General features: G+C 51.1%; 1 protein-coding gene across 1 annotated transcript in view; it reads left to right on the forward strand.

The window, feature by feature from the left end:
- JPH2 (junctophilin 2) overlaps positions 1-21,621 on the forward strand; it is a 74,704-nt gene extending 53,083 nt beyond the window's left edge. The window contains exons 3-6 of the mRNA XM_047771052.1: positions 15,225-15,343; positions 16,384-17,096; positions 18,090-18,183; positions 19,842-21,621. Coding sequence (XP_047627008.1) covers positions 15,225-15,343; positions 16,384-17,096; positions 18,090-18,170 — 913 coding nt within the window. The 3' untranslated portion in view covers positions 18,171-18,183; positions 19,842-21,621. The remainder of the gene's footprint in view (positions 1-15,224; positions 15,344-16,383; positions 17,097-18,089; positions 18,184-19,841) is intronic.
- Positions 21,622-26,624: the final 5,003 nt, after the last annotated feature.

Raw genomic sequence — 26,624 nt, forward strand, 5'->3', positions numbered from 1 at the left:
CACTGAGCGAGGCCAGGGATCGAACCTGTAACCTCATGGTTCCTAGTCGGATTCGTTAACCACTGAGCCACGATGGGAACTCCCAATGGTGATAATATTTAAGACCTACCCTCCTAGCAACTTTCAAGGACTTATATAATATAGTCTTGTCAACTATAATCCCCATGCTATACATAAGGACCCCAGAATTTACTTATCTTATAACTGCAAGTTTGGGTTCTGCAGGCAAACAGTGAACAAGGAGAGTTGAGGCAGCCAGGACCAGACAGGATGGAAAACCATCAGTGCCCTGGGCCGGAGGCGCCAAGGCAAGAGAGAATGTTACCGCCGGAGCCGGTGGGTGAGAGCTGCAGAGGCAGGAGCTGGGAAATAAACGCCCAGACTGCTCCCTCCTCCAGCCCTCCAGCCTCTGGCTGGTCATCCCCACTGCCACCCCTCCACATTGACTGAACCCATCTGGAAGATGCCAGAGAGCGAGGAAGGGCCCCGTGAGTGTAGGATGTAGAAGAAAATCCTAGAGCAAGGTAGAGAATGGTGTGATGGGGTGAGGGGAGGAAATGGGCCAGAGGAAAGTAACCAGCTCAGGGGTGTGTGTGTGTGTGTGTGTGTGTGTCTGTGTCTGTGTCTCCTTCCCCCAGCTACCTAGGTCCCTCCCCAGTAGGCAACCTCTGTTACCAGTTTCTTACCTATGCTTTCGGAAATATTCTCTATATAGAGGCGCAAGCATCTTTGTTTATACAAGTGTTACATACAATATACTCTGTTGCACACTTTGCTCTTTATCTTAATCTGTCTCAGGATTCACCTCTGTCTCGGTGCATAAAAATGAATCTCAGTCTTAGTACTGGCTGCATACTAGTCCTTCGACTGGCTATACCATAATCAGCCAGTTCCCTACTTCTTGCTTTGGCTTCATTCCCAGTCTTTTTGCTCTTACAGATAGGATTCCAATAAATACCCTTGGATGTGTGTCATTTTGCACAATTTGAGTATGTCGGTTGACCAGATTCTCAGAAGGGGAATCACTAGCTCAAAAACATGGAGATGTTAGAGTTCCCTCTGTGACTCAAGGGAAACAAACCCGACTAGTATCCATGAAGATTTGGGTTCAATCTCTGGCCCCGCTCAGTGGGTTAAGGATCTGGCATCGCCGCCACAAGCTGTGGCATAGACTGGCAGATATGGCTCCAATTCATCCCTTAGCCTGGGAATTTCCATATGCCACAGCTGTGGCCCTAAAAACGAAAAAGAGAGAGAGAGAGCTGTTAAATTTCTAAAGAAAAAAGGCTGAGCAGTCTGAAATGATAAGCACGAATATATGGTAACATAAAGAAGTCTGCAACCAAAAAATGGATAATAGTAAAAGCAAACACTTCTACCCTCCATGCAAGGCACTGTTCTAAGCCCTTTCTGTATATTAACTCCCTTTGATTTTCATAACCACCCTGAGGTAGGCATTATTATTATCCCAGTTGTCTTCGTTATCTATCACTGCATAACAAATTACCCCCAAATGTCACAGCTCGAAACCACACGCATTCCTTATCTCACAGTTTCTGTGGGTCAGGTTTCAGGACAGGGCTCACTGGATCCTCTGGCTCAGGGTCCGCCACGAGGCTGTGGTTGAGGTGCTGGCTGGGGCTGTGGTCCCATCTGAAGGCACCACTGGGGAAGGATCCACTCCACACTCGCTCACGTGGGTGTTGGCAAGATCCAGTCTCTTGTGGGCCATGGGACTGAGGCTCCCGGCTCCTCACTGATGTTGGCTGTCGGCTGTCTTGGGTCCCTTGGCATGTGAGCCTCCCCAGCATGGCAGCTCACTTCATCAGAGCCAGCAGGAGAGCCTGCCTGCAAAAGCAAAGTCGCCGTCTTGTGTGAACTAGTCGTGGAAGGGATGTCCCAGCTCGGTTGCCACCTTCTTTTTGTTAGAAGCCAGTCGCTGAGTTCTGCCCATCCTGGAGGGAAGGGGATCATGTAAGGGTGTGAATACCCAGAGCCATCTGAAAAATCGTCCCACTGCGCTCACTTTTCAGAAGAAATGGGATGCACAGAGAGGTTAGGTGACTTGCCCAGGTCACACAGCTAATGTCTGAGTCGGGGTTTTGGACCCGAGTAGCATGACTTCAGATTCCATGCTCTTAAACACTGTGCCTCAAAACTGAATTTTTATTGTGTTCACAGCTCTGTGAAAAAATAGATTCAGGAGTTCCTCTAATGGCTCAGCGGGTTAAGAACCCAACTAGTGTCTGTGAGGATATGAGTTCAAACCCTGGCCTCGCTCAGTGGGTTAAGGATCTGGCATTGCTGCAAGCTGTGGTGTAGGTCACAGATGTGGGTCAGGTCCAGTGTTGCTGTGGCTGTGGTACAGGCCAGCAGCTGCAGCTCCGATTCAACCTCTGGCTGGAGAACTTCCATATATTGCAGGTTTGGCAGTAAAAAAAGAGAAAAAAAATAGATGCCCACGTCCAAAGGCTAGAAAGGAAGGCTCAAAAGCTGACATAGTTATTATTTTAGCACAGTGGATTCACAGTGCTATTGCTTCAATGTTGCTATTTTCTAATTCATAAAATGTGCTTTTAAAATCTGGCATAGACTTTTTTTTTTCTGGCCGTGCCCACAACATGTGGAAGTTCCTGGACCAGGAACTGAACCTCCACCACAGCTGTAACCAGAGCCACTGCAGTGACAACGCCAGATCCCCAACTCGCTGAGCCATGAGGGAACATTGACTTTTTAAAAAGCAAGTTTCACTGTGCTGCCAACTCACAGGAAAGGCCTCGCTGCTGACAGCTAGGTTCCAGATTGGACTGCAGGGCCTGGTCCTGTACGGGGAGGATGTAGGACCAAGGCCTGAGGTCCCCTCGCTGTCACTTCCCTGGATGCCAAGTACAGCCAGACCTCAGTCGTATGTAGTCAGCCAGGCAGTTCCCAGATTCTGATGGACTAGCTTTTCTTTGGGGAAGCTGGGGGTATCCGTGCTGGTAACTACTAGCCCTGGGCTCTCAGAGGGGCAGGGTGAATGCTGGGGGTGCACAGCACCCCTAGAGGAAGAGGGGGGTGGTGGCCAGTCCTAGCTGCTGGGCTCTTCTGGTTTAACTGGAGCTCGCAGAAGATGCATGGGTCAGCAAAGGGTCTGGTGCCAGACTGACTCGGAATCGTGTTCCAGCCAACACTAGACCTACTAGCTATGAGCTGTGGGCCGATCATTTTCTGAGCTTTCCTTTCCTCTCCTGTAAAGTGGGTTGTCTTGAGGATGACACGAGGTCCCACAGGCTGTGGTAATTTCCTGTCACTGCGGTAATAAATGACCACACACACGGGGGCTTACAACAACACAGATTTATTTTCTTACAGTTCTGGAGATCAGAAGTCTGAAATCAGGCTCAGTGGGCCAAAGTCAAGGTGTCGACAGGGCCGGTTCCTTCTGGAAGCTCTGACAAGAGCATCCGATTCCTTGACTCTTCATCTGCTGCTTCTTCTTCTTCTTCTTCCTCTGCCTCTTCCACCTCCTCTTCTTTTTCTTTTTAGGGCCACACTAAAAAGGCACATGGAAGTTCCCAGCCTATGGGTCAAATTGGAGCTACAGTTGCCAGTCTACACCATAGCAGTGCAGGATCTGAGCTGCATCTGCAGCCTATACCACAGCTCACAGCAACGGCAGATCCCTAACCCACTGAGCAAGGCCAGGGATCAAACCCACATCCTCATGGATACTAGTCAGATTGGTTTCTGCTTTGCCCCAACGGAAACTCCGGACTCTTCAGCTTCTGAGTGGCCGCCCCCATTCCTTGGCTTGGGGCCCATCCAGCATCTTTTTTTTTTGTCTTTTTGTTGTTGTTGTTATTGTTGTTGTTGTTGCTATTTCTTGGGCCGCTCCCGCGGCATATGGAGGTTCCCAGGCTAGGGGTTGAATCGGAGCTGTAGCCACCGGCCTACGCCAGAGCCACAGCAACGCGGGATCCGAGCCGTGTCAGCAACCTACACCACAGCTCACGGCAACGCCGGATCCTTAACCCACTGAGCAAGGGCAGGGACCGAACCCTCAACCTCATGGTTCCTAGTCGGATTCGTTAACCACTGCGCCATGACGGGAACTCCCCATCCAGCATCTTGAAGGTGCATCTCTCCAGTCTCTGCCTCCGTCATCACATCATCTTCTGCTCTTTTATGGTCACATCTCCCCCAGCCTCCCTCTTCAAAGGATACTTGTTACATTGAGGACCCGCCTGTATAATCCAGGATAATCCCTGCAGCTCAGGATCCTTAATTTAACCACATCTGCAAAGCTCCTTTTGCCACATAAGGTAACATTCAGAGATTTCAGGGATCAGGACCTGGACCTCTCTGGGGCCATTATTCAGCCAACCCCATAGGTCAAGTGTCTGGCGCAGAGTTAGCGCATTACTTTGCCTCCCTCTTAAGGGCTGGGGAGGGAAGGGCCGTCACATACCCACTCACACATGGTGAAGACTTCCTGGCTGGGCTGGTGGCTCTTTTTCAAGAAGGGGAGAAAGGTCTCTGTAAGGTGTGATTTGAAAGAGATCATATCACCTCCATGGCCTGGGGATTTCAGGCTGAGCTTCCGAGTTTCCACCGAGGGCCTGAAAGCGTGGCACAGCCCCCACCCTGACTCAAAATCCATGCCCCTCCACTTCGCAAAAACAAATCCACTTTCTAAAATGTTCAAACACTTGCATAGAGCTTTCTCTGTGCCAAGTCCTGCTCCAAATGCTTTATGTATAGTAATTCACTCTCTAATCCCAACAACTCTATGAGGTAGAGGCTATTCATATTCCCATTTTACAGATGGAAGAATCAAAACATGGAGGGTTTACATAGGTCATACACAGTGAAAAAACTATGCTCCTGGAGTCCCCATTTGGCTCCATGGGTTAAGTATCTGGCATTGTCACGATAGCGGCTTAGGGGGTTGTTGTGGCGCGGGTTTGATCCCAAGCCTGGAAATTTCTGTGTGCCGCAGGTTCAGCCAAACCCCCCCCAAAACAAAAAGAAACCCCACCAAAACTGTGCTCCTAACCATATCAAAATACTGAGATATTAACAGCAATTTTTCCTTTATTCAAAAATTTTCATTTTTGGAAATTTTTGATGATGAAGCCATATTATTTTACATATTTAGAATACATAATATAAAATAATAAAATATAAATTATGACCAAATAACCAACCACATGGGCTTTCTCCTGCCCTGTAGCCACCTGTTAGTTCTCAGAACTTTTCACTTTGTCTCTTCTACTACATTCTACATCCTTTCAGAGAAGGGGTCATGTCTGGCTTCATGTTTATTATATTAACTTAACCTCACTGTGCCTCAGTTTCTTCATCTGTAAAATGGATGTGGTACCTACCTCCTAAGGTAGTATGAACCCTTAGTTTATTTCCCCTTTATTTTCTTATTAGAAGTAATATTCCCATATCGAAATGTAAGAACAAAACTATAAAACTCTGAGAAGAAAATATCGTAGTAAATCTTTGTAACCTTGGGTTGGGCGAAGCCTTCTTAGGTATGACACCAGAAGCACATGTAACAGAACAAGACATTATTAAACTTAAAAATGTTCTGTTTCGGGAGTTCCCGTCATGGTGCAGCAGAAACGAATCCGACTAGTATCCATGAGGTTGCGGGTTCAATCCCTGGCCTCGCTCAGTGGGTTAAGGATCCGGCGTTGCCGTGAGCTGCAGTGTAGGTCGAAGACGTGGCTCGGATCTGAGTTGCTGTGGCTGTGGTGAAGGCCAGAGGCTACAGCTCCAATTAGACCTCTAGCCTGGGAACCTCCATGTGCCGAGGGTGCAGCCCTAGAAAAGACAAAAAGAAAAAAAAAAAAGAAAATAGGCAAAGGACCTAAAAAGACATTTCATGTAAGAGGACACATTTAAAAAGGTAATTAAGCAAATAAGAACATGCTTGACATCATTAGCCGTCAAGGTATTGCAGGTCTCGACCACAAGGAAATGCACCTCAATGACCACTGGTGTGACTAAAATAAGAAAGGTGGATAATAATAAGTGTTGACAAGGAAGTGGAGCAATTGCAGACTTCCTGTGTTACTGGAAGAGTATTAAATGGTGCAGCCACTTCAGAACCCTCAGGCAGTGCCTCAGAAGGTTAAACACAGTTACCACTCGATCCAGCAGTTCCACTCCTAGAGTATACTCAAGAGAAATGAAAACATAACAGCCATCCAACAACTTGTACACGAATATCCATAGCAGCATTATTCATAGTAACCGAAAGGTGGAAACAATCCAAATGTCTGTCAGCTGATGAGCAGATAAACTAAATATGGTTTATCCACCCAAGGGACTGTTATTTGGCGCTAGAGAGGAACTGAGGCACTACATGTGACAATGTGGGTGAACTTTGAGACAATGTTTACGCAACGTATCCTTCTACCGGAATGCATATTTAAAGCCTGATTTGTTGGCAGTCCATTGAATTTTGAAAGGGCATTACTCATAAGCATTGTTATAATAATAACAAAAACTGTAATAATAATGGTAACTAATACGTGTCAAGTGCTCAGTTTATGCTAAGCACTATTGTGCAGTCTCATTTCAGACTCCCAGTAATTTAGTGCAGTAAACATCATTAACCCCATTTCACAGTTGAGGAAACTGAGGCCAGAGAGCCAAGGTCAGGTACACAGATGTCATGGACTTGAGCTTGTGCCCTTAACCTCTCTGGTGAGGGGCTTCCCTGCAGGGCTTCGCATACGTTTGCTAAATGAATGCAGTCCGTGTGGGACTGGGACCTTGTGTATGTCTTTGTTGGGGACAGGGGAACTTTCTCCCAGGGAGCTGTCTGGGCAGGTGGCTGGACACCCCAGTTGTGGTTCCACCTTGAGATTATCCTAACCATAGTTGTTCCGGATGGTGTGGGGGAAACAGCCATGGCCAGCCACAGCTGGTGGCTAGGGGGTATTTCGGGAGAAGGCGGGACAATGACATATGAAGCACCCCCCTGGTCAGGAAGATGCTTGACAGCACTGTCCTTATCAGCCACCTCTGCAGCTTCCAGAACGGCTGGCAGAGGCTACTGTGCAGCTTCTTTATTTTATTAGCAAGCACCTGTATAGCACTTCCTATGTCCTGGCTACTGTTCCAAGGGCCATTCGTTCATTTACTCCTTATACCATTTCTCCTGAGGAGATGCTGTTTTTATCCCAGTTTTACAGGTGAGAATGGGGCTTAGGAGGCTCAGACTTGCCGGAGGATGTAAGGAGCAGAGACCTGAGCCCAGGCAGAGTCGCCCCCTCTTAGTCGCCCCCTCTTAGCCACGCCACCATGCAGCTTGGAGGCTTTACTCAGCACCCGGTCCATCCACTGATTTTTCAGAGAGGTTGCATATTTGATCTAGCAGGACTGCATCGGGCTGTGAGCTCCTCAGGCAGCTGCTGGGTCTGATTTGTCCCCATTCCTGGTCCCAGCATATGGAGGACCTGGCCCAGTGAGTGCCAGGAAGGCAGCGGCTCAGTGTGATGGAGAGAGCTTGGGCAGATGCACTTTCTAGCTGTGTGACCTTGAGAAAGTGACTTCACCTCTCTGAAGTCATAGGTACAAAGGTAACCACAGCACAGAGCTGGGCTCAAATTGCTCAGGGAATAACAGATTGGTGTTATTGACAAGAGTAGTAGAAGAGACCGCTGTTGAATGGATGCATTAGAACAGGGGTTGGCAACTTCTTTGGCAAAGGAGCCAATGGTAAATATTTTTGCCCCTGCAGGTCATACACTCTCTGTGGCAACTACTTAACTCCAGGCAATAGTAAGCACATGGGTGTGGCTCTGTTCTAATAAAACTTTATTTATATGGACACACATTTGAATTTCATATAATTTTTTTTTGTCTTTTGTCTTTTTAGGGCCACACCCACAGCATATGGAGGTTCCCAGGCTAGAAGTCGAATTGGAGCTGTAGCTGCCGGCCTACACCACAGCCACAGCAACACCAGATCCCAGCCGCGTCTGTGACCTACACCACAGCTCACGGCAACGCCGGATCCTTAACCCACGGAGTGAGGCCAGGGATCGAACTTGCAACCTCATGGTTCCTAGTCGGATTTGCCTCTGCTGTGCCATGAAGGGAACTCCTGAATTTCATATAATTGTTATGTGTCAGAAAATATTACTCTTTGGGTTTGTGCTTTGTAGGGCCACGCCTGCGGCATATGGCAGTTCCCAGGCTAGGAGTCGAATTGGAGCTGCAGCTGTTGGCTTATGCCACAGCCACAGCAACACAGGATCCAAGCCACATTTTCGATCTACACCACAGCTCACGGCAATGCTGGATCCTTAACCCACTAAACACGGCCAGGGATTGAACCTGCATCCTCGTGGATACTAGTTGGGTTTGAAACCTGCTGAGCCACACGGGAACTCCAGCCTTTAAAAATATAAAAACCAGGAGTTCCTGTTCCAACTAGGAGCCATGAGGTTGTGAGTTCGATCCCTGGCCTCGCTCAGTGGATTAAGGATCTGGTGTTGCCGTGAGCTGTGGTGTGGGTTACAGACATGGCTCAGATCCGTCTTTGCTGTGAGCTGTGGTGTAGGCTGGTGGCTACAGCTCTGATTCGATTCCTATCCTGGGAACCTCCATATGCTGCAGGTGCAGCCCAAAAAGAAAAAAGAAAAAGAAAAAAAAATGTATATATACCATCAGCAGCTCACAGGTGCTACAAAATCAGGCAGTGGGCTGGATTTGGCCTGTGGCCCTCATTTGCTGACCCCTGCAATAGAATGTGCGCTCAACAAGGGATTTTTGGAAACTTGGCTTGCTGTCATAGCCACAATGCCCAGAGCAGTGCCTTACATGTAGCAGGCTCTCCGTACTAATGGAGTGAATCTGGATGTGGAAATGGGTGTTGGCCCTTTAAGGCTGGAAGGTGGAAGACAGGAAAAGAACATTCCAGATAGGACATCAGCCAGAGCAAAGGAGTCAGGGGTGCGTCCAGTGGGTGCCCCCCTTTGGCCCAACGAAGCCATCGGTGCCTGATGGAGACACCTGGGCAAGGCCAGCCATAACCAGGCAGTTAGGGGTCTGAGTGGGGAAAGGAGGCAGGGGTGGGGTGGAGACTCTAAATGCTTCCACTGGGTTATCACCCTGCCCCAGCCCTGAACCACCACCAGCCTTATTTTTAACCCTGCTGACGAAAGAAAATCTGATGAAATCAAGAAGGGTGACTGATCCTGGCCCCACCCCCTGCCCCAGTTACGGCTCCTTCTGCTTCTCCCCAGTAGGGGCGGAGCCTGCCTAGGAGACCCTCCCCAAGAGACATCAAAGTGGTCACAGGAAAAGAAATGGTTCCTGCATTCCCCTAGCAGGATCTGGATGCGGGGAGGGATCCTGGGGCTTGAGGAGAAACACTCAAGACTCCTGGGGGGGACTGGGTGGGGGAGTTGAGCAGGCTGAGAGCTATTCCGGAGAGGGCTGGATCTTCTCTCGGTCTGTCGAGCACATGCTTCTCAAATTTTAATGAGCAGTGGACGCATCTGTAGGGCTTATAAAACACAGATTCCTGGGCTCCTCCCAAGAAATTCTGATTCATTAGGTCTAGGGTGGAGCCCCTCAATCTGCATTTTCAACCAGCTTCCAAAGGAGGAGGGGGCTGGGGGGAGGTGGTGGATGCATGGACCACCCTTGAGTGCCACTGGACCAGAAGAAAGCCGCTGGACGACAGCAGTTCAGCCCACCCTTCGCCGGGTAAGCTGCCAGATATATACCCGATCAGGATTGCCTCTGCCGAGACTCTGGAGAGGCTTGAAGGCCGTGCTAAGTGCTTTGGACTTCATTTTCAGCACTGTAGGAAGCCATGCAGAGGCTGTCAGCAAAGGCAGGGCCGTTGGATGTGTTGGGTTAAGCCAGATGCAGTAAAGGGGTTGCAGGGAGCGAGATGGAGGCAGGGAGGCTGCAGATGGGAGTCGGGGTCTTTGCGGGGGAGAAGGAAAGATGGAGTAAGGGCAGATTCAGGGACTGTAGGGGGCGCAGGAGAGGCAAGATTTGGTGGTTGTCGTCCGTGAATATTGAAAGGAGATGGGAAAGGGGCTGTGGGAGACATTGGGATGCCTGGCTTCAAGGGTGCTGGGCGGCCTTCCTGAAACCAGAGGCATTTGGGAGCCTGGGGGCTGATAAGGCGTGCAGTGGGTCAGATTGATGGATGTGGGTCAGATTGATGGATGTGGGTGAGGGCTGTGCATCCTTCCAACCCAGCAGCCCTCATTGCCTTGGGCCCTGTTCTGGCTGCCTTGGAAGGTCCACAGTTGATCTCCCAGAGTTTTTCAGGGCTCAGCGAGAGGGCTGCCTTTCTGGCCTGAGGAGTCTGGTAACACAGCTCACCAGGACAGCGGGGAAACAAGCCTCATCCAGCTCACATTACCAAAAAAGGACATTTGCTCAGTTTGAAGGTTTGCCCAGCCCTTGCCCTCCTCCCGCCACCTGGCGTGTCAGGTTTCCAGGGAAGTGTCGCTGAAAATTTAGGTCTTTGAATCACCCATAGCCATGTACAGGCAAATATGAGCCTGGGGATATGCATGTACCGCGCTTGGTTTTGATGTCACAAATGTGAATGTCATCTTCCACCTTCTGCTTCTTTTTCTCCTCCCCTTCCTCCTCCACCAGCATCGTTATCCGCCCCCCCCCATCACCATCATCATCCCTCAGCCCCATCCCGGGCGAAACACTTTCTTAAGTTGCCTCTCAGTAGTTTTCAGAGCAACTCCAGGAGGGGAGAATTCTTATCCTCCAGATGGAGAAACTGAGGCACAGAGAGGCAGAGCCACTCACCCAGGGTCCTAGAGTCCCTTCCGCTGGGGTGGGAACTAGAGGGGAGGTGAGTGGGGTGAGTCATGCAAGTGCCGGGTCTGATCTGGACTTTATTTAAATGTTGTTCATAGCTTGTTCGTCAAGGATTATTTTTGCATTAATTTCGACTTTTAAAAATACTGCACTAGGGAGTTCCCTTTGTGACTCAGCAGGTTAAGAACCTGACCTCTCTGAGAGGATTCGGGTTCAATCCCTGGCCTCGCTCAGTAGGTTAAGGATCCAGCGTTGCTGCAAGCTGTGGCATAGGTCACAGATGTGGCTTGGATCTGGTGTTGCTGTGGCTGTGGGGTAGGCCAGTGGCTACAGCTCCGATTCAGCCCCTAGGCTGGGAATTTCCATATGCCACAGGTGCAGCCATAAAAATAATATATATATATTTCATAATATATATATTGTAATATTTATATATTTATAATAAAGTATGTTTTATATAAAGTATTGTTTATTTGGATTACTGAGTTTTGGGCATTCTCCTCAATTTTGACCTTGAGATGAATGCCTCCCTTGCACCCTAGCCCCAGTCTTGGCAGAACCAAAATTGGAATCCAGGGCTGCTGATTCCAGAACCTCGCTCTTAACTATTTTCTAGGCTGCCCCCTTACCCATATGTTCACGTGTGCATGCGTGCATTCATTTATGTATTCGCTCGTTCTGTAAAATATTCTTTACTTCAGCACCCATTTTCATGGCAGAGGAAAAGGCAGGGGCTTAGACATCAGGCAGGTCTGGGTTTGAACTCTACTAATTACTGGGCAGAGGTACAGCCTGTGGTTAAGGGCACAGACACGTGACCCCAGAATGTCTTGGTTTGAAACTTTTGCTGTCACTTGCTGGCTTGGGTCCCTTGGATGGGATCCTTAAAACCTTCTTGTGGGCTGGATTTCTCCTCTGTAAAGAGGAATGATAACATCTGCCACATAGAGTGGTTGAGGAAATTAAATGAGTTAACTTCTCTAAAACCCTTGGCATGTGGTTAATGCTTTGTGTCATCTGTTACTTTGCATCCTTGAGAAAGATAGCTTTCTGAGCCCTAGTTTCCCCACCTGTGAAGCAGACCTAGTACAAACTACCTCCCAGGCAGTTTTGAGGATTAAAGTGGATAAGGTAGGTAAAGGGCTTGGCACATGGAAGAAGCGTCACAAAATTTATCTCTTTTATTGTGGGCTCAATTCCGTGCTAGAGACACGCACAGATCACCTCCCTAAGGAATTGACTCCTCTGCCCATGTCGGGATACTGATCTGATCTTTCAATTCCCCAAAGGCACGGAGCTCTCACCCCATCTCAGGGCCTTTGCACATGCTCTCTCCTGGACCCGGCTCACTGATGGGCCAAGTGATGTGTCAGTTTCAAGTCTCAACTTCAGTGTCACCTCTTCTTGGAAACCTTCCTTGATCCGCACCAATCGATATGAAGCCTTTTTCTTGTACATTTTCGTTGCATTCTTTATTCTTCCTTTACTGCACTCCTCACGATTGCATTTTTTAAACAATTACATTTTATTAAATCATTTTAGTTGTTTGCTTCCAGCTTATCTCCCTCACTTGAGAGGGGCTTGTCTTGTCCACGGGTATGTCTGTCCTCAACTCCTGGTCAAGCACGGCATGTGCTCCAGAGCAGCACCACCTCTGGAATCATCTGGCCTGTGATCAAAATCCAAGTTCCTACATTTAATAATGACTCTGACCTTGGGCAAGACACCTACCCTGCCTGTGCTTCAATTTCCTTTTCTGTAAAATAGGGAAAATGTAACAAAACCAGCTTCCTAAGGTGTCATGATGATTGTATGAGATAATCTTCACAATTCCTTTAAAACAATGCCCCTTGATAAGTGGGGATGTTAATTCATACATTTTTTAATTTTTGGTTGTGCCCATGGCATGTGGAAGTTCCCGGGCCAGGGACTGAACTGGCACCACAGCAGCAAGCCAAGCCGCTGTAGTGAAAATGCTAGATCCTTAACCCACTGAGCCACAAGGGAACTCCCCCGGCCGATAATGTTTTAGCAAGCACTTCTACTAGTTAGGGTAGATTAACAGCCAAAATAAACATCCCCCAGATTTCAGGTGCTTGATGCAGTACACATCAAAGGCTTGCTTAATTTAATGTTTAAATTTAATATTTAAATGTTCCGCATCCCAGCGTGGAACCGTGGGCAGGGACTTCGCTCTGTGCAATAATCGTTTGTGGATCCAAGTTCGTTCCACTGTGTTTCTTAACCTGGGCTCCACAGGGGGTTGGTTCTGTGGATAGCATTCAGGAAGTCCATGAACCTGGATGCTGCCTTAGGTTTAGATTCCCTGAAAGCTGAGTGTGAGACGAGAATTCCTGTACAGACATTTATGGAGCCAGTGCTCTCAGAAGAGAGGAGTGAGAGACGCAGGAAAGGACAGGAGTGGAGCCATGCAAGGATGTGGTTTTCACCTGCAGTCCTGCTTCAGCCTGATCCCCTGGGCCCACGGGGGCTCTGGAATCTGACTTGTAACTTGGGGCTGGTTCCTCTTGGGGCAAGAGGGGGTTGGCTGGTGTCATTAATCATTGGCTCTGGGCTCCCTGGATTGGGGAGGGGTGTTGATCTCTGGAACGAGATAGCTTCCATTGGTTGCAGTTCTCTGGGACAGCAAGGAGCCATTAGCAGACAATTCAGCAGCTAGGGTTGGGTGCATTTGCCCAGTGAAGGGATCTGGGCAGGGCCCCCAAAGTGTCTACAACACATGGGAAAACCAGGAATTCCTGGTGGGGTGCAGTGAAAATGAATCCGACTAGTAACCATGAGGATGCGGGTTCGATCCATGGCCTTGCTTAGTGGATTAAGGATCCAGCATTGCTGTGAGCTGTGGTGTAGGTCACTGATGTGGCTTGGATCCTGTGTTGCTATGGCTATGGTAGGCCAGCAGCTGTAGCTCGGATTCAACCCTTAGCCTGGGAACATGCCGCAGGTGCAGTCCAAAAAAGAAAAAAAAAGACATAGGAAAACTATGGTTTTTTTTTATTTATTTATTTTTGTCTTTTTTTGCTATTTCTTTGGGCCACTCCCACAGCATATGGAGGTTCCCAGGCTAGGGGTCGAATTGGAGCTGTAGCCACCGGCCTATGCCAGAGCCACAGCAACGCGGGATCCGAGCCGCGTCTGCAACCTACACCACAGCTCATGGCAACGCCGGATCCTTAACCCACTGAGCAAGGGCAGGGACCGAACCCGCAACCTCATGGTTCCTAGTCGGATTCGTTAACCTCTGTGCCACGACGGGAACTCCGGAAAACTATGTTTTTATTTTTACTAACCTCTTACTGAAATTTAGCATTTTCTTCAAGTACAGAAATGGGCAGGAAATCACAGTACTAGCAGTATCTGTGACTTTGTCACTAATTTTCATGTCACATTACTATGGTTGCAGGTATCCTTGTAATATCCTTTATACTAATCTATACATTTAAATTATGATTGATTTACATGTATAGATTATGCTAATGTTTTGTTTAATATGTTAATAAAGGAGAATATATATTACAAATTTGTTCCTTTAAATATTTTGGTAACAGTGGGTCAATATAATTGTAATCCTGTGTAATTTGTGCATTAAAAAAAACATTATTCTGGGAGCTCCTGTTGTGGCTCTGTGGTAACGAACCAGACTAGTATCCCTGAGGACGAGGGTTCTCTCAGTGGGTTAAGGACCCGGCATTGCCCTGAACTGCAGTCCAGGTCACAGACTTGGCTCAGATCTGGTGCTGCTGTGGCTGTGACGTAGGCCAGCATTTTGAGCTCTGATTCGACCCCTAGCCTGGAAACTTCCATATGCCACGGGTGCAGCTCTGAAAAGCAAAATAACAAAACAAAACAAAAAACAATTATTCAAAGAAGCAGTGTATAGGTGTCACCAGATGCCAAAAGATCTGTGACACAAATGAAGTTAAGTTCTCTGTTCTGGGACCTTGGTCTCTGCATTCTACCAGCAACAGGGGAAAAGAGACGACAATAGAGGATAATAGAAGAGGTTTTTGTGAACTAAGCCTGGAAATGGCATAATCCCGCCTTCCCACAATGCTTTGGTCAGTCACCTGACTACAGCCAACTATAGGGGAGGCTGGGAAATGTAGTCCATCTGTGTGCCCAGAAAGAAGAGGAAATGGTCAGGGGAATGCACAGCAGTCTGGGCCAGGGGGCTCAATAAATATTCATTGACAGCTGGAATGAATGAAAATTCTGTCCATGGTGTCTCCTTGTGGGGTGGGGAGAAAGAGCAGAGGGCTGGCTCTCTGGAGAGGTCCTGAGTCTCCCCCATGTTTTTGGTTTTTTGTGTTTTTTTTTTTAATAGCACTTTAAAAATTACTCATTTGCATTTATAGTTGTACAATGGAGTCTCCCCCGTGTTGTCTCCTTAGGACAAGCCACGCCAGGGCCAAAGCTGAGGCAGCAGAACAGGCTGCCCTGGCTGCGAACCAAGAGTCCAACATTGCCCGCACCTTGGCCAGGGAGCTGGCCCCAGATTTCTACCAGCCAGGTAGGGCCAGCCAGGGAGGGGATGGGCAGGATGGGGTGGGGGAGGTCCTGGGATGGACACTTTTTCTTTGCTTCCTGGGAAGCTGAGATGCTCAAGTGGGTTTATGCATGCCTGTGAGTTCTAGAAGGTGTGGGGTGTGGTGCAAGCACGGGATGGGGTGACACAAGGGGACTCTTACTGAGATAGTGGTGGGGTATCAGAGGTTCCCCCCACCCCAGCCCCACTCCAGCCTGTCTCTTCTCTCTGGGGAATGGGGCTGCCCGGTAAGGAGGCCCTCCCGGCTCTCACACAGACTTTGCATTTGGATAGAGTGGTGGGAGCCCTTCGGGGTGGGAGATTGGTGCTGTCTGCATTGAAGGGTTTTAAGGTGAGTGGCACGATTAGATTTGTATTTTCTAATCATTTTTGGTTGCTGTAAGGAGACCAAAGGGAAACTAGGTGGAAGACCTGGGAGCGCAGATCTGTGCCTCGGAAGATGTTGCTTCCTTTCACAGTGCGCCCCCTGCTGGTCTCAGGAAGAGCGACACTGGCTGGCTGCCTCTACCTTGGGTGGTTAGGGCAATAGCTGTCACCAGCTGTGAGCCAGGCACTGAGCTCAGCATTTTAGAGGCATTAAAAAAAAAAAAAAAAAAAATTCCTGCTATTAGTGTTCACGAACTAGTATGATAGTGTGACAAGGCCCATTTTTTCAGATAAGGGAATGAAAAGAGACCATTATCACCGTTAAGAGCGGAAACTCGGGAGCCAGACCAGCCCGGGTGCCAGACCTGGCTCTGCCCTTGGTCAGCTGGGTGACTTTGGGCCAGTGATTTCACCTCTCTGAGCCTACCTTTCTTCATCTGTACACTGGAGGTTAAATAATAGCATCCATCTCAGAGTGTTTTTAAAATGATTTAACGAGTTAATATTTGAGAATTGCCTAGAAGAGTGGTGGCACGTGGTGGCTGAGTTCGTAAATCAGACTCGGCGGGGTTAAGCGGTTTGCCACCCAGTGCTGGGATCTGGGTTCGAATCCCGCCTCCCCGTGTGATCCCTGGCAGGTCCGGAGTATCAGAAGCGCCGGCTGCTCCAGGAGATCCTGGAGAACTCGGAGAGCCTGCTGGATTCCCCCGACCGGAGCCCCGCCGCCGCGGGGCTCCCGGAGCGGCCCCGCGAGAGCCCGGAGCTGCACGAGCGCGAGACCCCCGGGCCCGAGGGTGGCCCTCCGTCGCCAGCCGGGACGCCCCCGCAGCCCAAGCGGCCCCGCCCTGCGGCCACGTCCAAAGACGGCCTGCTGAGCCCGGGCGCCTGGAACGGCGAGCCGGGCGGCGAGGGCAGCCGGCCGGTCACGCCATCCGAGGGCGCGGGCCGCCGCAGCCCCGCGCGGCCGGCCAGCGAGCACATGGCCATCGAGGCGCTGCAGGAGCCGCCCACGCGGTCGCTGGAGCCCGAGGTGGCGCTGTACCAGGGCTACCACAGCTACGCCGTGCGCACCGCGCCGCCCGCGCCGCCGCCCTTTGAGGACGAGCCCGAGGTCCCCGCGGCCGGCTCCGAGCCCCCGTCCCCCGACGCCGGCCCAGGGTCGGCGCCCCAGCTCCGAGGCCCGGAACCCGTGCCCGAGAGCCCCGCCAAGCTGGAGCCCAAGCCCATCGTCCCCAAAGCCGAGCCCAAGGCCAAGGCGCGCCGGACGGAGGCCCGAGGGCTGACCAAGGCCGGGGCCAAGAAGAAAGCTCGGAAGGAGGCTGCGGTGGCGGCAGAGGCCGAGGTGGAGGAGGTGAGGCTGTTGGCGGTAGGTCGGCTTCCCTAGAGGTGGGAGAGCCGGAGGTAGGATTCGGGATGGCACAGGACGGGGCAGGGGGGAGACTCCAGCAGGGACGTGGGCTTAGTCAACCATGGAGCCTAACTCACCATCACACGACAGAGACCCCCCCACCTTGGGTCAGGAAACTGGCCTTTTTCTCGGGTCGTCTGGGCAGTTATTTATTTATTGATGTATGTATTTTTCTGCTCTACAGCATGGGGGCCAAGATACACTTACATGTATACATTTTTTCTTTCCACGCTTGTTCTGTTACAATATTAAGTATCTAGACATAGTTCTCAATGCTACTCAGCAGGATCTCCTTGTAAATCCATTCCAAGTTGTATCCATAACCCCAGGCTCCCCATCCCTCCCACTCCCTCCCTCTCCCCCTGGGCGGCCACAAGTCTATTCTCCAGGTCCACGATTTTCTTTTCTGTGGAAATGTTCATTTGTGCTGGATATTAGATTCCAGCTATAAGCAGTTCTTTGAAGAAGGAGAAGGCCAGGAATCCTAAGTGGCTGGAAGAGGGGGGTAGGGTGCACCTGCCGATGGGGCATCTAGTCTGGGTACCAGTTGCATCTGCTACAAGATGTAGCAGGGAGGGCTTTCAGAGGTCGGGAGGGGTCCAGTAGGGGCCTTGTTTTGGGAGGCTGGGAGCCAGCAGCTGCCGCCCCAGAGACTGAAGCTTGGCTCTAAGGGACTGATGGATGCAGCCCCAGAGGAATTAGCAGTGGGGAAGGCCGAGTTCTTGGGTTCCAGGCCCAACTCCACCCACTGTGTGCTTTGGGACACGTTCTCGCCCCCTCTCTGGACCCTGGCAGTTTGGTTAATTATTTCCAAGAATCCTTCCAGCTCTGATGGTCTGTCCAGGCGCTGGACCCAGCAGTGAGCAAGAGGGTGAGAAATGGGGAGAGGGTGGTGCTCTCCTGAGGACTCAGGCAGCCTCTCTCCGCTGTTCCCAGGTCCCCAACACCGTCCTCATCTGCATGGTGATCCTGCTTAACATCGGCCTGGCCATCCTCTTCGTTCACCTCCTGACCTGACTTCATCCACCAGGTGTGGCCGCTGGGGGGCGGGGGGGGGGGGCGTGCACGGAAGGAAGGGTCTGCTCCCTGCTGGGCCTGCGTCCAGTGGTTAACTGAGGCCCATCCACCAGCAGAGGCAGGGACCTGGAGTGTGTGGATTTGAGAGGTCTGTCCCCAACACACACACACACACACACACACACACACACACACACACATACGAATGCACCCTCTCTCTTTAGCTCAGCATCTGCAAAGCACCCGATCTCTATTAGGTGAGCCCTGAGGGCTCCATTTATTCATTCACTAACTCATCCATTTTATTTTTATTTATTTCTTTATTTGTTGTTTTAGGGCTGCACCCGCAGCATATGGAAGTTCCCAGGCTAGGGGTCGAATTGGAGCTGCAGCTGCAGGCCTACACCACAGCCACGACAACGCTGGGATCCTTAACCCACTGAGCAAGGCTGGGGATCCATCCTGCATCCTCATGGATACTAGTTGGGTTCGTTACCACTGAACCATCATGGGAACTCCTCATTCATTCATTTAACCACCATGTATTGAGCATCTGCTCTGCTGGGATCTAGGGCTACGGCAGGGACTCATTCCTGCCCTAAGAAATGGGGCGGATATGAAAGTAAACCTCTACGTTATGGCTTGTTATGTAAGACTTGGGGTTCAAATGTCAAGCAAAGCAGTTCTTGACTCCCTCCCCGCAGACAGCCCGCGGGTCTAGACTGAAGTCCCCTGGGATGGCCGGATTCCCTTCTCCCTGTGCTCCATTTCTCTCTTGCTTGCACCCATGCTCAGTCCTCTCTTCCTGAGACCCTGCTGTCAGTCGGTTGGTTCCATCAATTGGTTTTCTCCCCGTGGTGGAGCTTGGGGGCTGGGTAAGGTCCTGTGAAAAGGAAGCCGGCTGGGCTGGGCTGAAGGAAAGTGGCCTTCGCTGGGCTCAGGGTGGCCTGTCTACAAGGCAAATAAAATCTTTCCCCTGCTAGAACCAGCCCTTACGCTGTAAGTCCTGTGCTTGTGATGCTAAGAGTTTCTGCCTCTTGCCCTGCCCCCACCCCTGCCAAAGTCTCCCCCCCACCCCCCCGCATCCTAGATTAGTGTGGGCTGGAGGTTCCTACTCAGTCGGAGGGGAGAAGGAGAAGAAATCCCTGTCCTATCACTGGATAAATAGCCAATGACAGTATTAGCCTGGTAGGTGCTGTCCTGGGGGTGGATGCTGAGCTCAGGGATGGCGGTGGGCTGGGGCAGGTCCATGCTTCATAGGGGGTCTGGGTTGCCATGGGGACTGCCAACTTCATGGCCCGAAGGATGGAGAGGGGTGAGCCAGATGGCAGTCGCTAAGGAGGGAGGAAGGGAAGAGAGTACCAGACAGAGGCCGTGAACAGGCAGAGACGGCATCCAGCAGGTGCCTTGCAGGGGCCAGGGGAGGCCTCCGGGACTTGTCTCTGGGGTCACTGAGTCAGAGCCAAGGAGCAAGGCTGCCCTGGGGGCTCGGGGAGGTGGGGGTGGGGTGTGTGGCGGCGGCGGTGGAGGTCTTGCCCCAGAGAGGACACTTCCTGAGGCTTGAACCCTGCCTGGAGCCTGGCTCAGCCTCGCCCGCCCTCCCTTCCTCCCCTCTCCCCCTCCTTCCCTCGCCCAGTCCTCTTGCCTGACCGTCTTGCTGCCTCTTTGCAGAGCCAGGAGTTCCTGCTGAGGACGCGCGGACCCATCTTTTTGCAGTGCCAGGCAGGGCGGCCGAGGAGGACTGGACTCGACCTGGATGCTGGGGTCCAGCCTGCATCCACACCACAGACGTTTAAGGAGGCTTCCAGGGGTGCCTGTGCCACATGGCAGGTGGTGCCCAGAGGAAGAGAAAATGCTGGGCACCCTCCCAGGCTCTCTGCCCAGCGGCAGGGAAAGCCCTGATGCAAGAACCTTGGTCTTGAACTCCCCAATCTGCTCTGTCCCCATCCTCATCCTCGCCCCTAGGTCACTCCTGTCCCAGGTTTTTCTTTGTTTTGGGAGAAGTCCCCAAACCAGGATGTTAATATTAAATCCCAGCCCCCTTCTTTCTACCCTCCCTGATTTATTTTGCCCTCTGCTGCGGGGCTGAGGTCTCCCAGGCCAGGGGAAGGAGTGACGCGATGCCCTCGGTGGGCCAGCATGGGAGACTCTCAGACAGCGCACCGGTCCTCCCCCCTCACGCCCGGAGCCCGCCCGCACTCTGTCCCTTGCTTACAGGGGTCCCGGATGACAGTAGAGGACTTGGACATGCTCAGTTTGAATATCCCAGGATACAGTGCTCCAATCTCCTCCCACCGGTCTAGTTAGCTTCCCTCTGGACCAATAGAAGAGGGGGAGACATGAGCAATAGGGGCCTTCGGCTGGGAAGCCCCACTGACCGGGTGGCCGGGGGGTGGGGGTGGGGAGAAGGGCTCAGGGGCAGTTAGGGTGGCCCTGATGCCTAGTGTGTCTGAGCCTGGGGTTGGCATTGCATGTGGGGCCTCCAGGATGCTGAGGGTGAGAAGGGGTCGCCCTGCAGGGACCCAGGGGTGGTGACATCAAGCTTGGGGATGCCCCATAAATGGGCTGGATTGCTTCCCCTCCCAGGGGCCACTGCAGGCTTGGGGAACTGTGAGCATGGAAGCCAGGGCCGATTTCGCCGGGGGCAGACTCAGGCTGGTGCTGAAGACAGGATACCTGTCCTGTCCACAAGCATTTCCTGGGGAGAGGGGAGCAAATCTGGGGCTCCCACGGGGCGCAGTCTGTGATAATAAGCCCCTCAGCTTGCTTGGCAGAAGACGGTATTTGCATGTAGCCCATTACGGGGGGTTTTGAACCACCCTGGTTCTCTGGGCCCTGGTGCTGGCTGGGGGTGGGGGTGGCAGTGGGAGGGGCTGCGGCCTCTGTCCCAGGGAGGATGGAGGGACCACCTTCTAGGCCCCTCCGAGCCCAGGGAAGGGCACAGTGATGGCACCAAGCAGGGCTCTCTTTCTGTCTCTTGGGGCGTCTCAGCCTGGCCTCCCCAGAGCAGCTCTTGGACCTGACGTTTGCTTCGGATGGGCTCGGCTTTCCCTCCCTCGGTACCTGGGAACCTTCCCCGCGGCTCCTCGGCTTCACACTCACTGTTTCAGGCACCGCTGGGGCCTCAAGGCGTGGTTGGAACCTTAGACTGCCTTTCTGCAGAGAGGAACGGGGGTTCTCTCATCATCTACGGGCTCTGCATTTGTGTGGGAGCTTTTCTGGCCAACTAGGGAGTGAGGGGGGTGGGCTGGGGCCACTGCTCAAGGCTGACAGGCTCTAGGCCTCGGCGTTGGGGTCCCTGTCCCTGTCCTGCGTTTTTGATCTGGCCCAGGGCCGGGGATAGCCTTTGGCAACCAGAACTCCTGGGTCTTGTTTGGGGGGGGGTGTTTGGGGTGAGGGTCCGGGAAGCTGCCGTCTGTGCAATAATAAATTTGCATCTGGTTACAGGCTCTGGCTGGGCTGCAGTGTCTACTTGTGGGCCCAGGACAAGGGACTGGCTGAAGGGGGACGAGAGAGGCCAGGACCCCGGATCATGCCGGTCCAGGCCCCGTCTCTCTCAGTTCCTATAATAGCTCCTGAGGGGCAGTTGAAGGGCTTCCATTTTGGAGGGGCGCCCCAAAAGGCCGCTGACCTTCTAGGTCAGACCCTGAGTTTCTAGAGCAGATTTCCAGATCAGCATGTAGTGGAAGAAAGATCCTGCCTTTTTTTTTTTTTTTTTTTGGCTTCCCCATTGCATATGGAGCTTCCAGGCCAGGGATCAGGTCTGATCCGCAGTTGCAACCTAAGCCGCAGCTGTGGCAACATGGGATCCTTAACCCACTGGGCCCGGCTGAGGATGAAATCTGCATCCCAGTGCTCCCGAGACAGAGCCAATCCTACTGCACCACAGCAGGAACTCTAAGACCCTGCCTTTTGAGACTGGCCTCCTTGGGCTCTAGTCCTGCTCGGTGTCCTTATTTCACGTCTCTGAGCCTCAGTTTCCTCATCTATAAAATAGGGAAAATAACAATGCAGGGGTTGTAGTCAGGATAACATTGAATGTGGAAGCTTATGTAAAGCCCAGTTGTTGAGAGCAGTGAGAAATGCAGACTTTCGGAGTTCCCCTTGTGGTTCAGCAGGTGATGAGGGGAGCGGGGGGTAGCCAGCCCAGTTGGCTATCTATAGACTGGCTCTGTGTGTGTGTGTGTGTGTGTGTGTGTGTGTGTGTGTAAAGTAGGGGTATGGAGTTGGGGTGCAGGAGCATGGCTTAATCAGAATCACATGGAACCGTGTGAAAAGAAAGCTTATTCCTGAGCCCCCTTCGGAACCTAGGAATCAGGTAAGGCGGGTCAGAGTCGGGCGCCCCCTGGTGGCTGAAGTACAGCACACAGCCTGGCTGGCCCCTTCTCCAGCCTTGACCACTGGCAGGTCTAGAAGTTTACCCTGTCCCAGGTCCAGGATCCTTTTACGGTGTCTTACGCCACAAGGGAACTTAAAACCACCTTGTGGACATTTCCAGGGCCCATGCTTACTGACCACTGCCTTGGGGTTTTGGCAAGATTCTTCCAGTGCCTGGAAAAAGGGAGGGGCCTGGGAGCTGTGGGATTCAGACTTGGGATTCAGACTGGGGATTCAGGGCAAGAAGAGAAATTTCTTCATCTCTGATGAACCCACAAAGGACCCAGCTGTGCTGGGAGAGGTGCAGGCCCAGAGGTCGACCTCTGGAGGCTTCAAGCCTGGAAAAGTTATATGGCACACCCTCAAACATGTAGCTCAAAATGAAAACAATAGCTAAACTGTAAAATGCAAAACTCGCATGTACGCTGAAATTAAAATAGTTCTTCATTTTTTTTTTCTTTGTGCAAAATTTTGACTGTGTCTGTGGAGGCTGAGCTTCTCCTTCCCTCTGTTTCTCTCTGCTCTGTCTTGCTGGTCCACGGAGGGAGGGAACCCTTACAGTCAGTGGAGTCAGGCGTCTGTGGGTTACTTTATCCAGTGGCAGAATTGGCTGTGTGGCTTGGCTCAATAACTCTAAATTCAGGCTGCTGGTTCGAATCCTGGCTCTGTCCCTTAACCTCTCAAATTTCTTGATTTCCTTTCCCAAGATGATGATAACGATGCCACCTGCTTCTTAAGATTAAAACTGTGAATGAAGCTCTGAGCATAGTGCTAGGGGCCTAATCGGAGCTGTGGCCATTGGCCTACACTACAGCCACAGCCATAGCCACATGGGATCCGAGCTGCGTCTTCGACCTACACCACAGCTCACAGCACCACCAGATCCTTAACCCACTGAGAAAGGCCAGGGATCGAACCCACAACCCCATGGTTCCTAGTTGGAGTTGTTAACCACTGAGCCACGACGGGAACTCCCGATAAATGTACTCTTATTCAATCTTCACGGCAACCCCACGCTGCCTCTATGAGTCTCTCTGTTTTACTGATGAGGAAATGGAGGCTCGGAGAGATGGAATGATGGGTTCAGAGATTCACAGGGAGGGAAGGGCAGAGCTTTGACTTTCCCACAGCAAAGGAGTGCGCCTCCTGGAGGTAAGCCGGCTAAGAGCAGATGGCTACTGGACAGGGGGATTGCTGAGGGGATTCATATATTGGAAGTGAGTGGATGAGAGGATTCAGGATTTCTTTTTTTTTTTCTTTTTTCTTTTTTTAAAATTGTATGTATTTTTAAGGACTGCACCCGCAGCATATGGAAGTTCCCAGGCTAGGGATTGAATCAGAGCTGCAGCTGCCGGCCTACACCACAGGCACAGCAACCCCAGCTTTGAGCCACATCTGTGACCTTCACCGCAGCTCACGCAAGGCTGGATCCTTAACCCACCGATAGAGGCCAGGGATGGAAACCCGTTCCTCATGGATAATACTCAGGTTCATTACCACCATGGGAATTCCTGGGTTAGAGTTTCTTTTTTTTTTTTTCGGTCTTTTGTCTTTTTTAGGGCCGCACCTGTGGCATATGGAGGTTCCCAGGCTAGGGGTCCAATCGGAGCTGTAGCCAACAGCCTACACCACAGCCACAGCAACACGGTATCCAAGCCTCGTCTGCAACCTACACCACAGCTCACGGCCACACCGGATCCTTAACCCACTGAGCAAGGCCAGGGATCGAACCTGCAACCTCGTGGTTCCTAGTCAGATTTGTTTCTGCTGCACTACTGCAGGAATCCCAGGATTAGAGTTTCCTGCAGGAGCTTGGGGACAGAAGGAAAGGTTCCCTTCAAGAAGCTTGAAGATACGACCTCCAAGGTTGTTGAGGTGGAGGGGCTAAGATATCAGCTAATCTGGCCCCTCACCAATCACAGGGGAAATGGAGGCGGGAGAAAGGATGGCAACTTGCCAGAACCACCCAGCAAGTCAGTGACAGAGCCAGGACTAAAGGGACAGTGGCGCTTTGCCCACAGGCTGACTGTGGGTGGGCCCCACCAGCCAAGAGGGCACAATCAGGTCCTCTCTCAGCCCCCTTTTTTAGTGATGTTAGAGCTAGCTATTCGTGCCCTGGGGCTACTGGGTCAGCGAAGGGTACCATTCTGAGTTTTGTTTCTCACTTTCTCTGTGAACCCAGAATCACCATACTTACCACCCAGGGCCAGCTGCATGCGCCCCAGCCTTGGTTTAATGCTTTGCTGTCAGCATCTTGAAAGGTCTTAATTTTTGAACAAGGACCCTGCGTTCTCATTTTGCACTGGGTCCCCCATGTCACATAGCTCCTCCTGCACCATCTTTTGGGGGTGGGCTCGATGTGGGCCAGGCACTAATCTGTGCTGTACATATTGTTACTGTGTCCACTTTACAGATGCAGAAACTGACAAAGATATTAAGTTATCCAGGGTCAGGATTTAAACCTGTGCAGTCTGACTTCAGAGGTGTCCTTGTAAAGGTGACAACATGTTACCACTGCAGAAGGGGCCTGGGGTCTGGGCCACCAGGTGGCTGGTGCTTAAGCTCAGCCAGGATGGCATTTCCAACGTGTCCCCAGTGGGGAAACGGAGGGGAGAGGAAAAGGATCGCAAGGAGGCAACTTCCCCGGAGACAAAAGAACAAAATATCAGCAGGCAGAAAAGCAACCTCCAGCCTCATTTTTCTTCCTGAACAGCCAGCCCCTCAGAATGCACCCACTGCCCAATGGCATTCTCTTGGGCCAAATGAGTTCTCATCACACAATGTCAGGATGCTTTCGGCTGCATTTAACTGCAAACCAAACTCATAAAAAGCTTTAACAATATGATTTTTTTAAATCCAGAGTTCCCGTTGTGGCTCAGAGGGTTAAGAACCTGACCAGTATTCAGGAGGATGCAGGTTCAATCCCTGGCCTCCCTCATGGATTAAGGATCTGGCATTGCCTCAAGCTGTGGTGTAGGTTGCATGTGGCTCAAATCTGGCTGTGCCTGTGACGTAGGCTCCACCTTCTCCCCTGACCTCTGAGAAGGAAGGAAGTCTCCTCTCCAGGCAGAACAACAGCAAGCGGGGTGGAGAGTGTGTGTGTCCAGCTGGAGATAGTGACAACACAAAGTGTCACCAGGCCCCTCCAGTTTGGGAGGAAAGCGGTGACACACTCATTTCTCCCCCGGCATTTGATGCTAATTATCTTCATTCCAAGGGAGTTTTCACTTTCAAAGAGAAGTCTGGATGGAACACTGCATAATCCAAAGGAATATTTTGCACCGGTAAAATCTGAGGTAACCACAGGGGATCTGGGTTTTTTGTTTGTTTGTTTGTTTTTGGGCCTCAAGCCAAAGTAACCCTTCCTCACCCCCAGCCAATAGAAGAAAAAATATGCACTCACCTATTGCCTTCTAACGAGAGGGAAGGACATTAGCAGTGTGGGTCCAGTGGCCTTCTGAGTGCTAGGATCATGCCAGCATCATCTAGGATCATGGCCAGCCCTTATTAAAGGCTATTAATACCACTTGCACAGCTGAGTGACATTATATTGTCTCATTAAATTGTCACAGCCACTCCAGGGATTGTAATTGTTGGAGGCAGGGGATGGAGGGTCAGGGTGGAGTTCAGTGAAAGACCTGTGTTGTATCTGGCGGAACTGGATTCAAACTCATTGTCTCTTTGACCCTAAAGCCCAACTTGGCTCCTCTTAGTCCTGCTACTCTGTGCTGCAGTTTTTGCTAGTGACCACCAGGAGGCGCCACCGCTCCACACATAAAGGTACTCACAAATTTGCTCGAGAAGGCTGCTTTTATTAAAAAATTCATCACCATTGCTATTCTCTGATTCACTATAATAATAACAGCTACTATAAATTAAGCACTTACTATATGCCAGGCCCTGCACAAGCACTTTACATGCATTATTTCAGAGATTCCTCACAATAGCTCTATGATTTCAAACACCACTCTGTTTTTGCAGGTAAGAAGCTAATGTTTAAACCCAGGTCTCTCTGTCCATCTTCAAGGGCATAACTCTTAACCACACTCTAAATGGAGGGCACAGACTAGATACTTG

The sequence above is a fragment of the Phacochoerus africanus genome, chromosome 3 (assembly GCF_016906955.1).
Source record: "Phacochoerus africanus isolate WHEZ1 chromosome 3, ROS_Pafr_v1, whole genome shotgun sequence".
NCBI lineage: Eukaryota > Metazoa > Chordata > Mammalia > Artiodactyla > Suidae > Phacochoerus > Phacochoerus africanus.